We start from the raw sequence: 23,628 nt of genomic DNA on the forward strand, positions 1-23,628 counted from the left end.
TCAGGGGTTTTATTAACTGAGCAGTTGGTCTTTTGTATCCCACACTTTGTCAGGGGCCTTTGTGTGGTTTGCTCCTCTGCTGGTTGTGACTCCCATTGCTGGTACCCTCCTGGCATCTGGAAACACAAACAGGATGGTTGGATGTGGTGGATGGCTACGGTGGCTTTTCCCCGGGGGCTGCCCAGAGCTCATCTTCAGTCCTGGTCTTTGACGGTGACAATGCCAGTTTGCCAGGCGCCTGTGTCATTCTTGCAAGTGCTGTGCTAATACTGAGCCTCCAGTGATCTCTTCGAAGCAGCCAGGCTAGAGTGGACACAGCGAGAGGGGATACAGAAGGTGGTGGTTTATGTGCCCAGTGTCTGTTGTCCCCTCCCAGGGTGGCACTTGTGCTTATTTGTAGGGAGCTTTGTTCCATGTGCTGATGGCTGCTTACCCTTTGCTGCAGGCTGCTGAGAACCAGCTCTAGACCTCTACTAGAGAGTCCTTCTTCTGAAGACATCACCAGTGTGTGGAGTCTGCCGCACACCCACCCCCTGCCAAACCACGGCCTTTACCTGTGTCTTTCGGTGTTTCCCGTGCGACCCTTCCTGTGGGAGTGCCTCGTGGGCTGCCCCGGAGTTCGCCCCACGCTCAGCAGCGCCAATGGTGAAGATGACAAGATCCAAGACCTTTCAGGCATACCTACCCTCCTGCCACAGGACCTACAGCTGCATTCACTGCCGAGCTCACTTGGCCAATCATGACGAACTCATTTCCAAGGTACCTGCCTGCCGCTGTTCCTGGGGTCACAGCTTGCAAGCTTTCTCAGACAGTCTGGGATATTTGCATGCTGACTTTTACATAAGAAGGGCTGACCCACAGGCTGTTGTCTACTCAACTGAGAGTTAACTCTGATTTGTGGGAACAGAGTGGTTTGTTCTGCATGTTATTTTGGAAGTTAGATGTCAACCGTGTCAGAGAGGCTTTGAGGCCTGGCAGCTCACAGGCCCGACAAGGCCGGAAAAGTTTTAGAATCTTATGTTTGTTTACTTGGTTTAGCTTGGTAGGTTAAAAAAAAAAATGCTTTCTACATGGACGTGAATTCTCAAGAGAGGTGAGGAAGAGGGGGTCTTGTGAAGGGTGGTGTTTGGTTTTGCAGTCCATCCGGGCCTCTGTATATTTGGCAAGAACTTGACCACAGAGCCCCACTCCAGCCCCACTGGAGCAGCCTTGTTAGCTGAGATGGGAGAGCCCCTGTAAGCCCCAGGGAAGTTGTGAGGCTGAAGCGTTATGGAATTGTTTGTGGGGGTGGACAGAAGGAGCCTGTTGAATAAGCTGAGACCCTGGCCTGTTGGGACCTTTATACAGGAAGTAAAACATGGTGACCTTCGATCATGATCTAATGTGATCATTTTAAGAACCAAGAACCCTGGTTTCCCAGAGGTGCCTTGATAGCCGCTTCTGAAGTTGAGGCTGGGGGTTACCAATAAATAATAAACCCAGCATTTCGATTGTGTAATTCAGGAACCCAATACTCAAGCATTCTCAAGGGAGCTATCTCCCTGCTGGCCCTAGATTCCCAGGGGCGGAGAAACAGGTTTTACTAGGGCCAGATGACAAAGAGGAAAAGATCGTGGGAGAATTTCCCCCTTAATAGCATCTTTCCTGAGAAGTTAGCCTTCATACAATTAGAGGACAAACAGATACTTATGCAGACCCAGACTTTAAAAAAATATTAGCAATCTCAAACTGTTTACAAGAACTGCAGGCAAAGGCACCCTGCTTTCTCTTCCCTAGGTTTGGTAGTCTCGGCTCCAGATGAGTGACAGCCAGCATTCCCCTTCAGCAGGCTGACGTGACTGGCACATGCAGGCTGCCCAGACAGCCACGTCCGTGGTCTGGAACAGACCTCTTGTTGTAGTTCTCTCCCACGGTGCTTACCAACCTACAAACACCTAGAGCCCCCAGGGTCCTGGCTGAACCTTACCTTTTCCTACTCTCTTCTGCATTCCCAAACTCTGTTACTTACTCTTAAGCCAGCCTTTACTTTCCATATATATCATATAATTCATCTTTTTGCAGATTTCCTTTAAGTTTTGAGGTAAACCATTGGCCAGAAAGTTGGATATGGAAGGCCTTGTCAGTGGGAGAACTAGCCAGTCTCCTGGCATGGACCGTGAGCCCACAAACTTGTATTTAAGTTGGCTCTGTCTCCCCTTCCACAGCCTTTTTTTGTAGACATTTCCAAAATAAGTGTTTCTATCTAGGGAGGAATCTAAGGCACCATTTTAACACAAGGAAGAAGTGTTCTGTGGTGTAAGAAGTCAAGGCTCCAGTAAAGTACACTTTTGCTTCTTTTATGTACTGAAAACTATTACCCACTAACCCTTGTGACTCTGAGTGCAGAGTCATATGCTATACCAATGGGAAGCTGAGACTCCAAAGTATCGTTCAAGATCTCAACATGGAGGCTAAGAAAAGTGCAAATTGTCTGCTGGTGTTCAGTCGGGATTTCTTGACAAGGTCTTTCCCTGAGCTGGGCTTGAGAAGATGGGTGGGGGTTGGACATGTAGAGATGGCAGTGGTCTCATCTGTTGTATTTAGGAGAGATGTGCAGGGCCTTGCTTTGTTTTAACCACGAGACACTAGCATCGTTCCATGAGCACGCTGGTAACCGGTATCTCACACCTCTGCCAAGAACAGTTCTCCCCTCTTTCCCGCCATGAGCCTCCGTGTCCTTCTGTGGGTTCTATTTGACTGATCAGAATTTGACCGGTCCATGGCAGAAGCTCAGTAAATGATCAAATAAATGGACAGATGACGCTTGATCCTTGGGAGAAAACGAGGAAGAAGCAGAAAAGGCTGCGTTGCCTCCCGTCCTCCTTACCCGTTCTGAGGCAGGAAGGCTCACAAGTCTAAGCCAAAGTCAGCATAGGCTTTGATTTCATTGGCTACGGCCGGTGCACAGATGGGGTGCATTAGCACTGGATGATTTAAAGAGCTGGGTGAACTGCCTGACTGGGGAAAGAGTGAGGGAACTGTGCTTGGCATTGCACAAAGATTCCTTTATTCCGCTCCACAGCCGCCCCGGCATTAAATAATCTATACATTCTTATGCACGTCCGCTTAATGGAAAGATCATTGCCTCGGCCCCCTCCTTGGAAAAATGGGCCTTTCTTTTCGTGCCCACCCCCCCTCCATTTAGGAAAGTTCAAGGAGAGAATGTCTCTCCTGTTCCCCTCTTGACTTAATCTCCTGTGTGGTTTCAGAGTCTGCCCAGTAGGAGTTGAGAGCAGGGCAGCAGATAGTTGGGGCGGGAACCCCAGTGAAATTAACGAGGCTTTGTATTCGGAATAGGGACTTTAGTCAGAGAGCTGGATGTTTGTTTGGGGGGCAGAAAATAAGAAGCGAGCCTGCCTTCGTGGTAGAGAAAGACACGCAGAGGCCCAGAGAAGTGTGTGTCCAGGATGAACAGGAGACTTCAGCCTCCCTTCCATCCGCCTGGCTGGGTCACGGGGAGATGCAGCATTGCAAAGTTTTAAACAGTTGAGTGTGTTGATTCTGGTGGTGCAAAGCTCTGTGCTGGGCTTCCTCCCTGCCCAGCTCACTTTGCACACCCGGGAGCTAAGTTGCCAGCAGCCAGCTGTCCAACCCCCAAGTCTCAGTTTCTTACAAAAACGAGCAAAATGGTATCGTCTGTGTCCGGAGTGCCTGAGGTCTACGGGTGCTGGAGTCACTGGACTGTCAACAGAGTGGCTCCCGACCAAGCAAGTTTACCTCTCACACATCTGCGGCCGGAAAACCCCAGATTTGGAAATTTGGCAGACTCAGTGTCTCAGGGCTTGCTTTCCAGTTCACACATGGCTTGTTACTGTGTGGCCTTGTGTGGGAGGGGCAAGAGATCTTCCTCCAGCTTATTTCTTCATTACTGTATTGTATATGTGCTTGGAGACAGTCTGACAGTTGCCTCTTATCTATGGTCTTTAACAGCGAGGCCTTTCTGCTTCCAGGTATATATACAGGGCATGTGCCGCCATGCTTGGCTTGTTCTGGCCCCTTTATACTGAAAACCATCTCGCTTATGAGGGCTCTGCCTTCATGGCCTAATAACTTCCTAAAAGCCACATGTCCTAATAATACATCTATTTCAATGCGATTGGGGGATGGGTGGACACTGAGACCATATCAAGTGGCAGGTAACTAGCATTTGCTCCGGGTGCTGTCTCCATAGTGAGACATACCTCATTGGGAAGGGAGCAGCAGCCTTACCTCACTGGGTTGCCACACAACTCAGATGCGATCGGGTGGACTGTGAACGACAAAGATCTTTGCAGCATAAAGCATGAATTATGAATTTCTTCTCTTGGCCCTGCCATTCCAAGTGTAAAGCAGGGAGGGATATTCTGCTGAAGTCAGGAGTTTTCCATCAAGACCTGATGCAGAGGCATCGGATTTAGGGAAAGGACAGTTGACAGCCCCGAGTGTCTAGAGGCAGTAACACAGGCTCTGGACTGTGGGAGGGGGGAGTTTGAATTGATAATGGAACCATCTAGAGAATGCTAAGGCCTCCTACAATCTCTTTCTTGAGGGTGGTATGGCCCACATGCTGGGGTGTTCGTCTGCAGAGGTATTTTGAGTTGGCATGAAGAATTGCTTGCACTATTGTTCTTAATGTTACCAGCCCCAGCCAGCATAAAAATACACTTGGGTTATTAAAATAATAATGGCTCCCACCGGGATCAGTGACTCCTTCTGCCTCAACCTCCCAAGAAGTCAAGATTTACAGGCTGTACCACAAAGTCCAGCTTCACGGAGCCTTTGTGTGGAGGCCTCTCCCCTTGCTGTCCTCCTGCCAACCCTCAACTGAGCAGCAGGACGTTTGGGAATTTGTGACTTCATTCCAAGACTTGATCCTTATCGGAAGGGAGGGCATTGTGGGAGGCTGTTGGGTGGGTGGGTGTCCAGGGCAGGTGGAAAGGAGAAATATTTTGCTCACCACCCCAACCTACTTGTTACTGTTTGGTTAGATCTTTGGGTCTGATTATTTTCTGGAGACAGAGGTGCTCTGGGACTGCAAGACTGTCTAGTCTTGGTCAGAGTGAGGCTGTAAAGCAGCCTTAGGTCACGCTGCCTCTGAACCAGGGACCTCTGTCTCAGCCTGAGCCATGTTCTGTGTGAGGAGTCCGAAGCCCTCTGGCTTCCGGCAATCCTTCTGAGGCTAGGCTGGGGAGGTGGGGTTTTGGTGTTCCTCGGGCTGGCTATGGTGGCATTTGAACTCTTTCTTCCTGCCAAGAGATTAGATGAAGCACTGCTTTGCGAAGAGTCAGGAGGGCAATGTGCGCTACAGCTGTATTGATCTTGTGGCTGCTGGAGGGCTAACCTGCCCTTCTGTGCCTTTGAGCCCTAGCGTTGACACCGGTGGTTCCCAGCAAGACTTTGTCCCCTTGTTGCAGCCCTCACCAACTAGTCCTTTATCCGCTGTCTCTAGCTTGCAAATCTTGTTGAACTCTAATTTGAGCGTGTATGTGTTTGCCTGAGTGTATGTGTACTATGTGTGTCTGGTGCCTGCGGAGGCCTCTGGACCCCTGTAACTGGAGTTCTGGTTTTGAGTAGTCCTTTGCCAGACCAACAGTTCTCTTAACTGCTGAGCCATCTCCCCAGCCCCTTGCAGTTTTTTTTGTTTTTGTTTTTGTTTTTTTTTAAAGTCCAATGGATGTATGCTCTAATTGGGTTAAAAAAAAAACACTGAAATACATTTAGTATTTCTATTGACAATGGGGAAAAAACAAAGGATTGAAGTTCAATCTACAAATAAATATCTAGCTCATAAAAGTTTTTGAGCAGGGGCTGGGGATTTAGCTCAGTGGTAGAGCGCTTACCTAGGAAGCGCAAGGCCCTGGTTCGGTCCCCAGCTCCGAAAAAAAAAAAAAAAAAAAAAAAAAAGGCAAAAAAAAGTTTTTGAGCACCAGGGCTGCAAGTGTACCCCAGTGTGTACCCCAGTAATTAAAAGGCTCTCAGAAACAGGTGCTTGAACCATTGCTGTGTGACTTTTATGTTTTTCTTTTTAAAGATTCTTTCCCCCTGCTGCCCCATACCTCCCCATCGTGTGTGTGTGTGTGTCTGTCTGTCTGTCTGTCTGTCTGTCTGTCGGTGTGTCCACGTCTTTGTACTGTGCTTTCATGTGGAGGCCAGAGGTCAGTCTTCAGTGTTATTCCTCAGCTGTTGTTCACTTTGTCTCTTTCTGGCCTAGAACTCACTGATTAGGCTTGGCTGAGTGGCTGACTGTCTAGCCATCGAGCTCCAGGAATCTCCCTGCCTCTGCCTCCCAGTTGGAGGAGTTACAAATGCAGCATACCACCACACCTGTCTTACTTATTTATGTATTTTTTCATTCATTCCACACCCAGCTTTTTTGTCCTCCCCTTCACACCCAGATTTTTTTATATGAGTTGTGAGGTTCAGACTCAGGTCCCCCAGCCTGTGCAGCAAAACCTGTCTCCTCAGCCTGAATGTCTTTTGTGTATATGTGTGTGTGCGCGCGCGTGCGTGCGCGAGTGCATGTGTGCGTGTGTGTGCGTGTGTGTGCGTGTGTGTGCGTGTGTGTGTGTGTGTGTGTGTGTGTGTGTGTGTGTGTGTGTGGTGTAAAAGAAATCTGAACAGAAAATTCTTCGACTTGGTTGGAATGCAGCACTTCTTGGTAAATGACATTTGGGACCTGCAAACGCTGTGCCGTATGGTGTCTTCAGATGAGCCACAGACGAGGCTGATCCTGTGATGACAGTGGGGACCGAGCTTGCACTTTCTCCTGAGTTTCAGTTGCTTCCTCCTGGCGTTGCACTAATGCACATAAACACAGAGCTTCCTCTCTGCCGGGCTGTGCAGCAGATAGGAGGTCACTGCTCACAACGATTTCATCGAGGAGCTCTGATCCTCAAGGAGACAATAGGCTCATGCCTGGGAAAGTTTGTACTTGCCCTTAAGTTTCTCCTGAAAACAGTCATCACCCATATGACGACATCGGTGTCCCATTAGTCCCGTGTGTTACTTGATGGGGTGGTGTGATGCCATGTTACTCTGGCGTCAGCACTGCCCTTCAAGATGGCACTAGTAAGACTAGCACCAGGAGGCAGGTTTTCACCAGAGTCCCAGTCCCTGGGGCCTGGTGTCCCTGAAATTACCCATGTGACTATAGGAAGGCAGCTCTGTTGGGTATTTGCTGTTGACCGAGCAAGTAAAGAAACCAGGTGAACCCCTGTCTACACGGAGAGTGGGGTTCTGGCTGTAAGGAGTGTCTGTGAACTAGGTGTGGGGGCTCATGCCTGGCAGTCCCAGCTCTTAGGAAACTGAGGCAGGACGCCTTCACCCCCTCTGTGCTTAGAAACATTAGAAATGGTGAGAGGGGCAGCATGCGCACAGGCTGTCCTGCAGAGAGAAGCTCTTCTAGGTTGATGAATGAAAAGAGATCAAATGAGAAGGCTGAAGCCATTTTGCCGGAAGCTGAGGCTTCATCCTGTTGGCAGTGTGATGTTACTGAACACTGGGTGTGATGGTTTGTATGTGCTCAGACCAGGGAGTGCCACTATTAGAAGGTGTGACCCTGTTGGAGTGGGTGTGTCACCGTGGGAGTGGGCTTTAAGACCCTCATCCTAGCTGCCTGGAGGTCAGTCTCCTGCTAGCGGCCTTCAGATGAAGACTCTCAGCTCCTCCTTCCTGCACCAGGCCTGCCTGGATGCTGCCACATGTCAGCCTTGATGATAATGGCCTGAACCTCTGAAACTGTAAGCCAGCTCCAGTTAAATGTCGTCCTTGTAAGAGCTGCCTTAGTCATGGGGTCTGTTCACAGCAGTAAACCCTAACTTAAGGCACATAGTAAGTCATACTGTGGCCGACTTGCCGTGAGTGTTGGCTGTGGTGTGGAAGGCTGAGGAGCGGCCGAAGCGGCAGCTTCATTATGCCCCCCACTCCTCTGCTGTGGTCTGAATGTTCTGGAAACTGCATGGCAGTTCAGGACTCCACTGTGGACTGCTGCCAGGCACACGCAGATGCATACCGTGGTTGAAACAATGCCCCTTCACTTTTAGGCATGAACAGGGGTATCAGTTGACTCTTCAGATGAGAGTTGCGCTGGCCTCACGGTTGCTCCCTGGGAAAGCGAATGACCCGGCACCTGTGTTACTCACCATCTGTCATCAAGGGCGCTCTGGGGACAGGACTGATAGTCTGTGCCTTGCAGACTGCAGGGAACCAGAATCCAAAGGGGCTCAGATGAGATCCTTTCTGTGTTGATCCTTTAAATACCAAAAAGAGATGTTGACTTGATCAAATGAGGCACGTGCTGCAAGGCTGTTCTCTGGCTGACAGATATGTACCAGACTGTACCCCAAGATCCCAGACTGTACCCCAAGATCCCAGACTGTACCCCAAGACCCCAGACTGTACCCCAAGATCCCAGACTGAACCCCAAGATTGGGTTTTACCTGACTGTACCCCTGAGATTGGGCTTTATGTTAATATTTGGACTGCTATTCATAAGCTTATATTTCCCTTCAAAATTGGGGTGGGGGTGGCGGACATACACTTACACTTTTTCTTTGGACACAAGGGTTTGCTCCGTAGCCCAGGCCGGCCTAGAACTCTATATAGTGAAGGCTCAGGCTTGCAGTTACTCTCCTGCTTCAGCCTCTTGCTGAGGTTACAGGTAGGCACCATCTCTCCTCCTGACAAGACACTTTCTCAGGAGTGTTCACGTTTGGGAACAAGACCGCTGCAAGCCTGCCCTGCCCCTGTCATTTCTCCCTAGCCCAGCCTCTTCCTGACAAAGCTGTACCACTGCTGGTTTGGCTGCCAGACTTGGAGGACCTGACCAGAGTCCTCATACAGTTTGTTCAGTATTTTATTTCTTTTGTTCAGTCCCACTCTCTTTAAAGACAGTCTTGATACATTGTCAATGTTGTCCTGGGACCCCCTGCCTTAACCTGCCTGGTGCTAGGATTATAGGGGTAGAGTCCTAGACCCAACCTGAATAATACTTCTCTCAACACTTGATCTAGGGTTGAGGAGGGATGAGGAGATGAAGCCAGCATGGTTCTTGCAGTGAGGGCCAGCGATCTTAGGTGAGACATGGCGAGAACAAGGATCACTGCAAAAGGCTGAATGAAGAATGATACTAATGAGACTGGTGTGGGCATCATTTAAAAAAAAAAAAAGACGACCTAAGACATTTACATCACTCTGTTGGCTATGTGCAGCCTGTCAGCCTGTTCCAGATGTCTCTTTACAACAGCCCTTCTAGGTAGGCATTACGTGACATGCCTGAGGCCAAGGTTATGGAGGAGCCAAATCTGGACCCGCCCAGTTCTTTTCAGTACAGCCTGTGTGGCCTGGGCCGCTCCTTCTGGCCTTTGCTGACCTATGGTTATTTAGAAGTATCGATGGTAGATACCACCCTACACAGCCCAAGCTGGAATCTTCCCTGCTCCTCCGCTTAATTTCCATAGATTGGAGGAGTGGGGGTGGACCTTGGAATGGAACCCAGGACCTCACCCATGCTAGGCAAGCACCATCCTACTACATGAAATCTCGTTGTTTGATAGGAACTCAGCCTGACCTGTAAGACTCCCTGCTTTGAATCGAATCGTTACGGAACTGCCTGGTTTTTAACCCCCCGCCCCCGTCCTATGGAGAGCCTCCATGTGTAGTCTGGGCCAGGCTGGATCCTCCTGTCTCAGTCTCTTAAGTTCTAAGATAATGGGTCCACACCCTGCACCCCCAGCAGATAGATGGACTTCTTATGTGTAATTGCCTTATTTCCTAATGAGGTCCTAAAAGTCCTCAGAACTTTAGAACTGAATGCCTTTGAACCTGAGCTCTCTCCTTTTATGGATTAGGAAACCAAGGCCCAGAGAGAGAGAAAAGGAGGAGGAGGGCCTTTTGATTTTATTCTTTGTGTCAAGTCTTGGCTCTTGCATGGTGGCCACCAGGCATCCTCAGCGAAGGGCTCCCTTGCAGTCGTGGAGTGTGTTGTCTTTACAACTTGAAGGTAGCTGGACAGCAGCTCCTTGGACCAGCACTTGTGCCTCGTCTCAGCAGCGCAGCGGAGGGTCTCCCAGCCTTTCCATCTCATCTGTGAGTTTGGTTCCTTCTGTTTTGCTTTTGACCCACATTTCAGCCCATTACAGAGATGGTCACTCTACTGTGACAGCTGCTTCTCTGGCCCCTGAAGAGGGTTTCCAGGCTGGCTTTGCATCCCTAGCTGGGAATAGCTTGTCAGTTTGCCTCCTTCTGTGAGGCTGCAGGGTGGATGTGTGGGGGTTGAGGTTTTTTGATTATTTTTTTTTTTTTTGAAAGAGGACATTTCTTTATCTTAAAAAGCAAAACAAAACCAAAGCAAAAACGGTTATCTTTGTTCCCAAAATTCAGCAAAACTACTAAGGGGAAGGGTTTGACCGGGTGATCCCAAGTATTATCTTAGAGGTCAGAGCAGCCAGACTCTGCTCTCTCCTCCCTGGCCTATAGCTGCTGTCTGGGCACTGAGTCAGAGGAGGGGAGGGAGAAGCGGGGAGGAGATAACACCACCAGCTGCTGCTAAAAACAGCAGCATCCACTGGTCCACAAACACCACAGTAATGTCAGGGGGCATAGCAGGTGTGTTGTCTCCCTCTTCCTATGGCTCCTCTCCCTGCGGGTCTTTTGGGGGGCAGCTTATAACCAACCATCAGTAGGAGATTTACCATCTTTGAGGAGCCTGGAGCCCCTTTCCTCCATGTTAGTGTTGGCCCCATTAAGAACATTTTTCTTTTTTTTCTTTTTTTTAGCATCGGTTTCCCAACAGATGGATAGAGAAACATCCATGGATGTGAAAAAGAGGCCAGCAGGAGAGCTGCTGCTGCGAGCCTCCTCCTTAGCTCTTAGACTTAGGGATGCCATAGCACACAGAAAAGAGTCTGGGTTTCCCTGAGCTGGTCCAGTTACCCAGTACGCAGCAGCCAAAATGAGGGCCCTCACCCAGAGCCTGGTGCTGAGAAGCCGCCACCTCCATGCTGTTCTGATCGTCTTCCACGAGCTGCCCCAGTGCTCACAGCTTTCCCCGGCCCATCCTGCAGTGCCAGCCTGTGCTAGCTCAGCCTAGCACAACTGCCTGCTGCTTGCTCCTGTTTGGGGAGGCTGTTCTCAGGGCTGGGCCTCTCCCTGTTAGCTAATGGCTGCTTTTCTCTTAACTCTGGACCTTCTAAAAGTCACCCAAGCCCACCCTAGGCTCCTTTTTCACTTTCCATGCCGAAAACTCCAAATGACAGGAAGGGTACCCAGGAGGCTTATTCCAGACAGATTTCACCCAGGAAACCTGAGGGCAGGAAGCAAATGAAATCATATTTCTTCATCCTCCCCTCACCAGGAGAAAGAAGAAACGCAAAGTCTATCTGTGGGGGAGGAAAGCTCCTCCCTGCCCGTCTGCCTCTCTGTGAAAACAACAGGCCATTCCGCCCTGGGCACTGTGGGGGCGGGGTGCTGGGTAAGTACATGAGGAAGAAGGAAAGCCGATAAGATAAGCCCTGGCACATCTAGGTCACCAGGCTGCTGCCAGCCACCTGTGTGATTGGTCACCTTGAAACTGACAGGGGGATGGACTTTGGTTCAGGGCTAGCCTGGCTGGCTTCCCAAGCCCTGGCTTATTCAGTAAACATTTATTGAGCACCATTAGGTGCCAGGTCATGTGCTAGGTACTCAGGCTCCTGTATGTCTCTAAACGGGGCTAGCGTGCATCCCAGGCTTGCAAACAGTGCTAAAAAAAGAAATGACTTCATTCAAAAAAAACTGAGCTCACAAAGGGGGAGGTGGGGGTTGAGAGTGGGGAGCCTGTCTCCAGGAGGGAAGGGCTCTCTGGAGTCTTGAGCCTCTCCTTTTTGGGTTGAAGCCAAGGGTCTACAAGACTTTCTGTCAAGATAGTAAGCATTAGGCTTTGCTGAACCTATCATCTTAATGGCCAACCTCTATGGTCTTAGAAAACATCAACAAACAGTGTCGGAGCCCCACCGAAGCTTCATTTACAAACAACATGAGTGGGTCTGGGCTTCCGGGTCCTTGCTAATGCCTGGGGTAGATGGTTGAGATGACCATTGTGAAGTGAGTTGGGGGAGTGGCCGCACAGGGCTCCAACCGTTGGCGTTGGCACGGCATGGATAGCATAGGGAATCGAGGCAACTGTATGGAAAATTCCACTCCGCTGGCTGGACTTTTTCCCACCATAGGGTTAAGCTGGTGACCAAGCCAGATTAAATAGACTCCTCGTTCTAACTGGAAAACATTGTACAGCCCTATTGGGTAAAGAGTCCGTGGCGCCATTTTCAAAATCCTGAATTGAAAGGTTAGGTCACTTCTGCTTGAGGCCTGGCTTTGCACTAAGTTTTCAGTGTTACACTGGACAGGTCTCTGAACCTCCCTGACCACTAAGCAGACAGTGAACACTGCTGGATGCAGTTCTGGGGCTGTTGAGGTAGCCAGAATAGAATTCACCCTATAGACAGCTCATGCTCTGGTTAGACAAACAGCTAAATTGTTATAAAGTGGGCTGGGCACACATAGGCTCTGCTTGTTCTGCATACAGCATAGAGGTGAACTTTAGCTGTGTGTATAGGACGGGAGTCCATTCTGAGTGGAGCATGTCGTAGAGTCATGCTTGGGAAACCACGGGTAAGGCAGATGAGCAGAGCCTGTCTCGGAAGCAGGAGGTCTGCAGGTGTGGTTCACAGAGCAGAAGGAGGTTAGACTCAATTTTGTGTGCTGTAGGAAACCATTAAATGGCTTTGAGGGAGGTAACAATACAATCTGACTAGAAACAGGCGGGAGTATTATAGCAAGGCCAGTTTCAGGAAAATCCTACTTCCCCCCAGCTTCAATAAACTGTTTGCCTAGGGCTTTGAGTTGACTCACCTTGCTTGCTGGTCATGTATAGCAGAAGATAAGGCATTGATAATGTGCCATGGCTCTTTATAATTAATAATCAGGCTCCGTCACCCCCTGACATCAGCTAAACAGCAGTCAGGTAAATCTTTTGCCAACTACAGGCCGTGGCAGACCTTTATAAAGGCTCCCCATGTGGCCTGGAGGCTCTCAGGGCCTGGGCCCAATGTCCCTAACTTCCCGAGTTAAGGCTTCCTGAATGATTAAAGGGTATCCATTGTAGCCCCACACTTAAGCTTCTTCCGTTACTTTTTTAAAAAAAAAATCGCATCGTCCTTCTATGTATGTGCGTGCACTGAGTCTGCCTGTGCAAGAACATGTAGAAAGAAACCCAGAGCTTGGTAGTTAGGAAAGGCTGGCCAGCTGCAAATCCCCTGAATTTGCCTGATCTCAGCCATGTCTTTTCCTCCCCTCCCCCCACACCACCTGTCATTCACCATCGCCGTGGTTACAGGTGGGCACTGCCCAGATCTTCTTTTCTTTTTTTTTTTTTTTTGGTTTTTTTTTTTTGGGCTGGGGATCGAACCCAGGGCCTTGTGCTTCCTAGGCAAGCGCTCTACCACTGAGCTAAATCCCCAACCCCCAGATCTTTTTATAAGAGCAGCCGCCCTATCTCTGACCCACCAGCCCCTTAGCCCATACATAGCTTTGTAGAGACAAGGTCTTACTGTAGAGCAGCCCTGAACTCATCCAGCCTCTGCCTCCAGAGTGCTGGGATTGGCGGTGTGGACCAGCAGGCCCAGCTCTGCTTATTTATCTTAGGCTGTTTGTTTTCCCTCTCTGTGTGAGGGTAAAGTATATGTTTGGTGTGCCTGCTGCATCCCGTGTGGAGATGTCAGAAGACAGTTTGGATCCTTGGTTTTCCTCTTCAACTATGTGCGTGTCCTGGAGCTCTCAGGTGATCTCACCACCCTCACCCCCTGCCCCAGCTCCCACCCCCCTTTTAAATAGGGTGTTTTGTTTCTTTGTTTTTGTTTTTTGTTTTTGGCTGAGATCCACGGCTCAGAAGGGTAGAGAAGGGAACCCATGATCCTCTGCAGGGGTAGACAGTTATACCTTTCTTAAATTGTTTGCTGATTAACTCCCTTCTTTCCAGAAACCAGACGTGAAGAGTCAGCAGGGCTTGGGAGCCCTAATTAACTGTGGTCCAACTAGGTCATGGGAGTGACCTTTGGATTGCCCTCCCCCCCCCACCCCCCAATTCCCCACATGTATACTTCAGCTCACTGGAGCAGAGTTCCCCCATCACTGAGGGGTTAGGATTCCAGCGCCCAGCCCCGGAGTCTGTTTCTGTAAGGCACAGGCTTGCCTATTCATTGCCTTCCTCCCTCCTCTCGGGCCCAGCCAGTGCTGCTGTTTCCCCAGTGCCCAGTCTCCTGTTTCACACCTCAGGCTGAGGTCCTGTAGCCAGCCAAGTGCTCTTTCTCAGCTTACCTTTCCTACTTGCTGCTCACTGATAGACTCCTAGCTCCTGAGAGGAGGGAATAGGGAGGGTGGGGAGGTGGGTACCTCCTGCCCCCGGCCCCCCGAAGTCAATGGGCATAGTGCCGGGTTGGGTAGGATGGTAGTGACTCGAAGCCTAGCTCCAGGCCTCTGCTGGCAGCTGGAACCTGGCTTGGCTGGGACCCAGTTGTGTACATGCTGAAGCTTTACCTCAGGGTAGAAATTGGAGGCTGAAGTTTGAATCAAGAGACAAGGCAGGGTTGGGGATTTAGCTCAGTGGTAGAGCGCTTGCTCCTGGGTTCAGTCCCCAGCTCAAAAAAAAAAAAAAAAAAAAGAAGAGAGAGACAAGGCAACTCTGAGGTGTGGTTTTCGGCCACAAGGGCTCTCTGTTTCTGTAAATTCTGCCCTAGTCATACCAGATTTTCTGTCCAGTTCCCTGAGCCGGACTGAACTGAGAGTGTGGCTGGAACAGGAAGGAGAAGCCAGTGGACAGATGTTAGATAGACCTGCTGCAGGGAGAGGAGGTGAAACCTCTTCCCTTCCTCTACCCTTTCCCATGTTCTGAGTAATGAACTTGGTTTCTGCCCGGCTGCACGGGTTTTAATTTACCTTTCTGATGAGACAAATGTGTGTAAAGAAGGCGGCAATGAGGAGACCGCACAGGTCACGACGCAGGCCTGCTGTGGGGAATAGCCATGTACTCCTAGGCCAAGGGTCCCAGTTACCCAGTACCTAGAACCTGGTTATAGAGATCCACAAAGTTACCTAAGTAGAGTTGTAACCCTTTTCCAGGGAGTGATTCTTCACCCATGGCTATCAAAGAATGACCTTGTGGGTCCAGGCCAGAATGACAGAATCCAAGAACTGGGCCTCCATGTCTGAGTTGTTCTTGAGTATCCTGAGACTGTTTTCAGATGTGTGTGGAAAGGTGGCAATTAAATGTTTGTCTCGGAATAACCCCAGCCTCTGTGCTCTCCCAGGAGCCCGAGCCTAGGGAAGATGATTAAAAATAGATCTGAGGAGCACTTCCTGCCCGGCAGATGGCTGACAGCAAATGCTTGGGCTTGTGGCTGACCTTTCTTCTGAAATCTGCTCTGTGTTTCCATGATGCTAATTGAGTCCCTTGCTAGACCTAATCAGAGGCTCTGTAACTGACATGTAAAACACCAGGGCTTACTGTCCTGGCCCTCAGCAACATGAGAGGGGTGCAGTTTGTATGGAAACACCCACTCCTTGGTCCAGCTGGCTGGACCCTGTTGAAAAGCTAACAAGCTCTGCTTGCCTACCCCTCTGTCAGTGCGCACCTTGTCCAAACCCATCAGCCTTGGAAGCTGAGGAAGGAAGAAGCAATCTGAAAGCCCAGTGTTTGGAAGTGTACACAATACACAACACTTACAGACCAATATACAGATGGCTGAAAGGAATCAAGGCTTCTCGGGGGTCTGAGAATGGCCCAGGCCCCAGACCTTTCCCCACCCACAAAACGCAGATAGGAACCACCTTCATATTCCCTGGAGGTTACAAGACGGCTCAGCAGCTAAAGGTGCCTGCCACCAAGTCTGGTTTTCATCCTCACCACTGTAGAGTAGAAGGGGGGGAACTGATTTCTGGGAATTGTCCTCTGACTGCCGTATGTACACACATTCACAAAATAAATGAACACATGTGAAAAAGTTAATACCATGTCCTGTTGGTATAAAACTGTGGGAAATATAAGGTAGGGGTGTGTGTGTGTGTGCGTGTGTGTGTATGTGTGTGTGTGTGTGTGTGTGTGTGTGTGTGTGTGTGTGTTCATGTGTTCACGTGTTCACTTTGCCCACAAATGGCTCAACCTGTCCTGGTGCCCTCAGGTGGTTGAGGTGAGATCACCTATTTATGTATTTCCGGCCTGTCTCCTGCTGGGCCAGATTGCAGTAAGCACCTTCAGGACAGACAACTAGCTGAAACCCTCCATGGCACCCAGCCGGTCCTGCAGCTTTAAATGAAGGACACCAGTATGCTCTTCATGTGACCGTCATGTGACCACACAGGCCCCTCCCTCCCTTGCTGGTCATTTAGACATCCTTAGTTCTCTGTCTTTTGACTAGGAAATGAGCTTCCAGTGCCTGATAATTCACAGTGAGCCCAATACTTTGGTGTTGGCCAAGGAAATTGAACACAGAGTAGATGGCAGGAATTTTAGTTTCCCTATCTGAGAGCCCTAAGGAAGGAATCATCAGTTAGGCCAGCCAGTGAGCAGCATAGACACAAGGAGGAAGTTCACAAACTTGCAGGAAGGTCAGAGTCAAAAATTCTCAGTGTGTGGGGCAGCTGTCTTTATGGAATATGGGCTCAGGTTTGCCCTGTAAGAGACCTTGTCAGCTCCCTTCCCCCAGTTCACAGATTACGCAGTGCTCAGAGCATTAGGGACTCCGTCCTGTAGAGGTAGGTTGTGGAGCCTTTCCTAGCTTGGATAGGAGATCACCTGGTTATTCTGTTCCAGTCAAGTTCTATACCAGGAGTCTTTTGTGTTTTCAGCTGTTTGCCCTTTAGGAAGCATTTATGTGCTCTACCTGGTTTCTGCAAGTCCATACTGAGACTCTTGCAGGGACCCTCCTCTCCTCTCCATCCCCCTTTTTCCCCATGCTGACATAGGATCTCACTATGTAGCTCTGGCTGTCCTTGAACTCATGATGTAGATGAGGTCTCATGCTCATAGAGATCCCCTTGAACTCAGGATTTCTTTCTGGAATTGAGGCTGGCCGGGAATTTAGTGCATTGCCAAGGTAGACTCGGATTTGTGGGACTTTAGTTTCTCCTCCCAACTGTTGATCGTGATGTCATGAAGTCACATGTCTGACTTCGTGACTGTATCATTCAGCTCCCCTAGACCCAGTCCCTAGAAGCTGGAGGTGGGAATATACTGATAACAGTGTAAGCTGGACAGCTGCCAGGGTGGGAAAGGACATTTCTATCAGCCTCTTAGGTTTGAACCAACCTGAAGCACGATTACTTGTAAGTAAAGCCTTGTAAGTTGATTAGCATCTTCAGGAGGAGAAGCAGGTATTGAGCATCTAGGGCTGGAAGTGAGGCACAGACATAGAACGTGGACAGGAAGGTGGAAAGCCCAGCTGTGCACAGAAAATGGAAAGGAAACTGAAGGAAAGTGGACATTGTCGTCCCAGTGCATAGAGGAAGAACTGCTGGGGACCAGACACATGAAGCTCATGACGAATTAAGTCGCTCTTGCCCAAGCACAGTCATGTGTCAACAGAATGTTCTAAGAAATTTGTCCCTAGAAGATTTCAGCCATGTACAGATATCACAGGGTATTTACACAAGCCTAGTTAGTTCTGTCACCAGGTCTTCTATGCTTAGACAACTGCCCTCCCAAAACAGATACACACACATACAGACACACAAACATACATAGACATGTATACACAGAGAGAGACAGACAGACAGACAGACAGACAGACATAAACACAGACACAGACACAAAGTCAAACAGACATACACATACACAGACACACAGAGACACACATATTGACCACACAGACATACACACACAGACACAGATACACAGAGAGACACACATACACATACAGACACTCAGGCATACATACAGACATAGACAGAGATTTTGAGACAGGGTTCTATTATCAGGCTGTGGATGGCCTGGAACTAGCCATGTAGACCAGGCTAGCCTAGAACTGTCTGTCTGCCTCTGCCATTCAGGTTCTGGGATTAAAAGTATGTGCCAGCCAAACTGCTGAGCATTTAGACCACAGGCGCTTGATGCAGCCAGCCAGACAACCCAAGAAGTTAAAGTAGCAAAGGATGCCAGGCTGCAAAATTCAGGCAGCTCTAAGAGAAAAGGGCTCACTCAGCTCGTTTGAGGAATTTGGCAGTGTAGGATCAATCGGCCTAACATGGGTTGGCTCGGAAGGTGGTAAGTCTGCTTAGGTGTTGAATTGGTTGCATTTCAGGCAAGAACCATGTGGGTCTATGAAATAAACTAGATAAAGTCCTATGTGTTTGGAGGGCTTCCAGAACACTCTTAAGCACAGCCTACACGGACTTTCAAGGGACCGTGGTTACTGGAGCGCTTGCTGTGTACAAGTCCCAAACAGTCTTCTAATCCTTCTTTGCCAAGGAAAGGATTTTTTAAGGAGCTAAAAAGCTAAAAGCTAACTTCTTAGCTTTGAATTATTTATTTCAAGTGTTGTGCAATAATCATTCGGTAGTGAGCTGGAGAAGCTGTTTTTAGTCTGGGGAGCAGAGCATTCCCTGGGTGGTCCTCACTGAGCCTTAAATACTGTAGGCCCATAAATCAAGTTCTTGTTTTCTTTTTCGTTTACTCAGAGCTAACAAACTCTGAACTGGTTCACTGTAACAAAACTCATAGGAAGCCGACTGGTTAAGTCAGAACTTGAATTCGTTAATTCACAGTGGTGTGCATAATCCTAAAGACTTGAACGAACTGTGTGCTGTCTTCCTTGAAGGTAAACGCACTTGAGCGCGATAATTAAATTTTTACCGTTAGGTAAATGTGGCATCAGAGCAGAGGCGTTGAGTAGCCTATGAGATTTCAGCAGTTCTGACAGATCGACCCATCCCTCGTCATTAAAGAGACAGCTTTCCCCTGTGAACGCCGGTTAGGGAAATCTTGGGACTTGAAGTCAGAAGCCATACATAGGCTTCCATCCTGACCTTGACCGACACAAACTGTGGGAAGCTAGGAGGTTCTGTAGGCTCTGGGCTTTACTTAAGCTCTGTTTGGAAATGGAATCTATAACGTGCACTGTGGCGGGTAGGTAACCCCGGAGCTTGAGAGTAGTGCATTTGTTTGAGACTTTAGGATGTCATGTATACAATGCCCTTGTTACAGAGCCAATTGCCAGAGCCTCTCACATACGGTTCAGTCCTCAACGCTTCCCTATTTACTTACTTACCTATTTCCCGCTTTGTGTTTTCTGTATCTGCATAATTTCCTCATCATACTGCTCAGAGGATTTCCTGTTCAGATCACAGTCTGCCCACTTTTAAAGATTTTACTACGTTTTAACTTATTGTGTGGTTCTCTCTGCCATGTGACCTGGGGAATGAACTCGTCATCAGACTTAGCTGAGCCTTACTCCCCCACTTCCTTAGAGTGGACCACTTCAATCTCAAGCATTAACTCTCTCCAGTTCACTGCAGCAATTGCTAAAAACATTTAGAAAGCATGGGTGTTTGTCTGTCCGTTTGCTAGTTTGTTTTATTTTGTTTGTTGCGTAGAGTATGTGGCCTTAGCCTTGGAAGGTGCTGGAAGCTTTTTCTTTAGGAGTCTGTTGGATTTAACCACAGGTTTCACAGTTATCCTTAGGACTCTAAGATATTTCATTAGCAAGCACCCCATGGACTTTGGGAGTCGTGCAGACTGAAATAGAAGTCAGCAGGTACTTTAATTTTTATATTGTTTAATATATTTTAAGTGTTGATTTATGATACAGATATGGATGTTTATACTCAGAGCATAGTCTCTTTAGATAATAGCGACTCTGGATTACTTCCAAAGGCCCCATGGCTTGGAGGTCCAACATGAATGCTCTCTTGAAAGTTTTTGGTGTTGTATTTGAATTGCAAAGGGTCCAGTGGCTGGCTGCCATTACATCATTCCACCACCCCCAGTGGCCAGTTCAGAAAAGGTCACTTTCCTAAGCAGGCCTTGTGAGGGTGACTCGCCAGCCTTTGTCCTAGGGGACAGGGTGTGTGATTTTGGACATCCTCTGTGGAGCTGAAGACAGCATTTTCTAGTCCTCCTTCCTCTGGGGTAGGGAAGGGCCTGAGGACTGCTTCGAGCTGGCAACATCTGTCTTCTCACTGGCTGGTTATGTTTACATGGGGATTTACCACTCAAACCCACTGCCACAGACTGGGACACTTAGCCCGCCCTTAGCTCAGCAGAGAACCATAGTCACCAAGTCTCTCTGAGGCCCTAGGACAGTTGAGGAAAGAGCCTGTGGGGTCTGAGCTCAAAGGCAGTTTGGAAGGGAGTCTGAGAGGCCTGTCGTGAGCTCCCTAAAAGTTCTAGTTGTGTGAAAGGAAACACTTACCAAGGCAGCGCTTATTAAGACCTATGAAGCAGGCTGCATGCCTACTGTATACACACATGCACTTAACAATCACATCTCCTTGTCTAGTACATCATGGAGTAGGCACTGTTTTCAAACCCTTCTGCATATGGGTACCCGGGCCTCAGAAGTGACTTACCCAGGACGTGCAGCCAGCGAGCCTGGTCCAAGGTTTCCTAGGCACCAAAGCTGCCAGCATCCTCTTTACCTCTTCTCTCCAGGCACACTGGACTGTAATGTAAGCAGGGGCATCATCTGACTCTGCCTCCAGCAGTGGATGGAAGCACCAAAGATCCCCAATCCTCCTGTGCACCCCTTCCTCTGTGTGCTTAAAAGACTGTGAGGGTAAATGAGACAGACCCATAAGCCAAAGGCATGGAGGAGGGACCTCCAGGAGGCCATCCTGCAGGAGTTCCTTTCCTTCCGTTTGACAGTCTCCCTATTGTAGCTCGAGGTCACATGGTACTCGGCTCATCATCTGCCTCTGCCTCCGGGTGCTGGGAGTACAGGCACGGTCATCATGCCAGGTTTCTCCCCACTGAGGTTTCTAGATCCCTATGTGAAAGTCGGGGTAAGTCATGAAGATACGCAAATGGCTTTACTCTCTCCCGGTCTTTCCTGGTGACCTATGTCCCAGTGTGGAAATCACAGTCAGGAAATTCCTTTATAATTAAGCTGTCTCCCCTGTTTCCATGGAAGTCCATTTCCTTTGGTTCTTGTAGAAATGATGGGAGAAGTCCCCTGCTTAGCTAATCGTCTGTTTTCTTTAAACTGCACTTGAGTTCTGATTCTGGGTGTTTCTAGCGTTGTTCACGACTCCCCACTCTTCCACCTCTCCTTATGCTTGATCAAGGGTGAGGTCCAGGCTGTTTGCTCCAGGTCCAGCTGGTTGCAATGACACTAGAAAACCCATGACATTAATGATAGAGAAAAGAATGAGACGGAATAATAGGAAAGTGGCTGACCTGACCCTTTCTCATAACAGACCACATCTGTTTCCTGCTGGGTCAGGGGTGGCGCCAGCCAAAATTCCAAGGGAAAAGATCTCACTAATCTCCTTTGTTCCTCTACCCAAACACCCGCGACCATCCTGATGATGCTGTAACCACCTTACGTACAGTGCCCTTGTGCAGCGCTAGCCAGAAATGAACCTGGCTATCAGAGGCTGAGGCGAGAGAGAGAAAGGATGGTTGGCTGCTGGCGCTGTGAGATTTTTTTGGTGTATGAGAACGCTCTGGACTTAGTAATGATTGTACGATCTGTGACTGTACCAAGATCTGCTGAGTATATTTAAGTCACGTTTCCATCCTTTTTATGTCTCAAGTATTGACTCAGAATCTCCTATTCTATCCCAGGCTGATATCTCTGATCTCAATCTCTCTCTCTCTCTCTCTCTCTCTCTCTCTCTCTCTCTCTCTCTCTCTCTCTCTCTCTCTCTCTTTCTCTCTCACCTTAGTTGCAAAGAGGGGGGCCTCACCCTTTGTCATTCTGAGAGACTGGAGAAGGATTGAGCTGTCAAAGTACTTGGTGTTCTTGGGTTGGACCTGGATTTGATTCCCAGCACCCCCATGATGGAGCACAGCCATCACTTTAGTTCCAGGGGATCCGATGCCCTCTTCTGACCTCTGGGCACCAGGCACAGGTGTGATGCACGTGTACAAACCTATATAAACACTTGGACACAAAAACTATTTTTTTTAAAGACCAAAAGATCAAATTTACCAAAGAAGAAGGGGCTTGAGGGATCGAGTCAGCTTTTCATCTCTCCCTCAGGCTCCTGAGAAGCCTTCGGTGAGACAGAAGCTTGGGTTTGGTTCACCTTGTTCTGCCCACTGCCTTGTGATTCCCATCAAGTGGGAGCTGTTCTGTCAGATTTGGAACCCATGACTTCCGGGGTGTTGGGTTATTCATACCTTAGATGAGCTCAGTCCACTTCCAGAGGTCACACCTGCTCCCCGCACCCCTGCTAACCTCCACCGCCATTACAGCTCTGTGCTGCCAAGCCGGAAGCCGGTTTGTTTACTCATTTTGAGACAGGGGCTTGCTGTGTAGCCACACTGGCCTCGAACCTGCATTCCTGCTGCCTCGTTAGCAGATGTGTACCACCACACCGGGCTCCAGCCGCTCTACTTTAAAAAGGAATCTCTGCCTTCCAGACTCCTGACCGGGCCAGAAATGAGTGGTTTTGGCTACCAAACAGGAAAGTCAAAGCCCTTTCCGTTTCTTTGAGCTGGCTGGAAGGGTTGGGCCCGTAACCAGTGCTGTACTGTAAGGGGTAGGAGAAAAGTTTTGTGTGGTCGAAAGAAAACAAAACCGAAAAACCCCTCGTGAAGGCCTGCACACCAGCCTCGGTTGACACACAACATGGAAGAGAGCTGCTTTGTTGCCAGGCAGTAATGACAGCAAACAAATGTGTCTGACAGTCTGTTCCGCATCTCCTGTCTGAACTCTGTTTGCTTCATTTCAGTTGCTTCCTTAGCTCCCTTTCGGCTTCCCCACCTCAGCACCACCCCCACCCACGGGAACACCAGGCTGTGCCAGGTTGTGCTGGGCTAGGCTGGGCCCCACAGGATACAGTGGCCCAGCCGGGCTATTCTTGTCTGTGTCTATTTGCAAGAAGCCTGTTGTTCTCAGTGTCTGTTTTCCTCATCATAAATGTTCAGTTGGCAGGGTCCCCAGGGTAGTGGAAGCCATGGTAGAAGAGCGTCCAGGCTTATGCCTCAAAAAAATAAAAAAAATAAAATAAAAAAAATAAAACATCTGGCTATGGCTGCCAGGCTGAGGAACCGGGGCAGCAGATGCTGCTGCTTCTACAGCCTTACCTGAGGAAGTGTTCCCACCAGGACAGCCATGCCTGCGACCAGAACCCTTGGCAGGACCCGGACTTCTGCCAGCACACTCTCACCAGACGTGCGTGGCAGAACTGTCCTGGCATACCTGTGAGCCACGTGAGCCTAAGAAGGTTGTTCTCATTGGCCACCCATCCTCCCCTCCGCTCCCGCTCTCTAGGAATTTTAGTCTGTGTCAGACTGGCGCTGGTTACTCCTAGGCAATGCCCTGAAGCATATGTGCATCCCCAGTGCAAGTGACCTTGCAGCAAAGCGCCAAGCATCCGTTTAAGGTGCGTGTATTCCGTGAATGCACCGCTGCAGAG

General features: G+C 49.2%; 1 protein-coding gene across 1 annotated transcript in view; it reads left to right on the forward strand.

Annotated features, from left to right (window-relative positions):
- Positions 1 to 479: 479 nt before the first annotated feature.
- Positions 480 to 23,628, forward strand: part of Ypel2 (yippee like 2) — a 32,208-nt gene continuing 9,059 nt past the window's right edge. Inside the window, exon 1 of the mRNA XM_032912392.1 lies at positions 480 to 759. Within this exon, the coding sequence (XP_032768283.1) occupies positions 643 to 759 (117 nt within the window). The 5' untranslated portion in view covers positions 480 to 642. The remainder of the gene's footprint in view (positions 760 to 23,628) is intronic.

Source organism: Rattus rattus, chromosome 9, assembly GCF_011064425.1.
Source record: "Rattus rattus isolate New Zealand chromosome 9, Rrattus_CSIRO_v1, whole genome shotgun sequence".
Taxonomy (NCBI): Eukaryota; Metazoa; Chordata; class Mammalia; order Rodentia; family Muridae; genus Rattus; species Rattus rattus.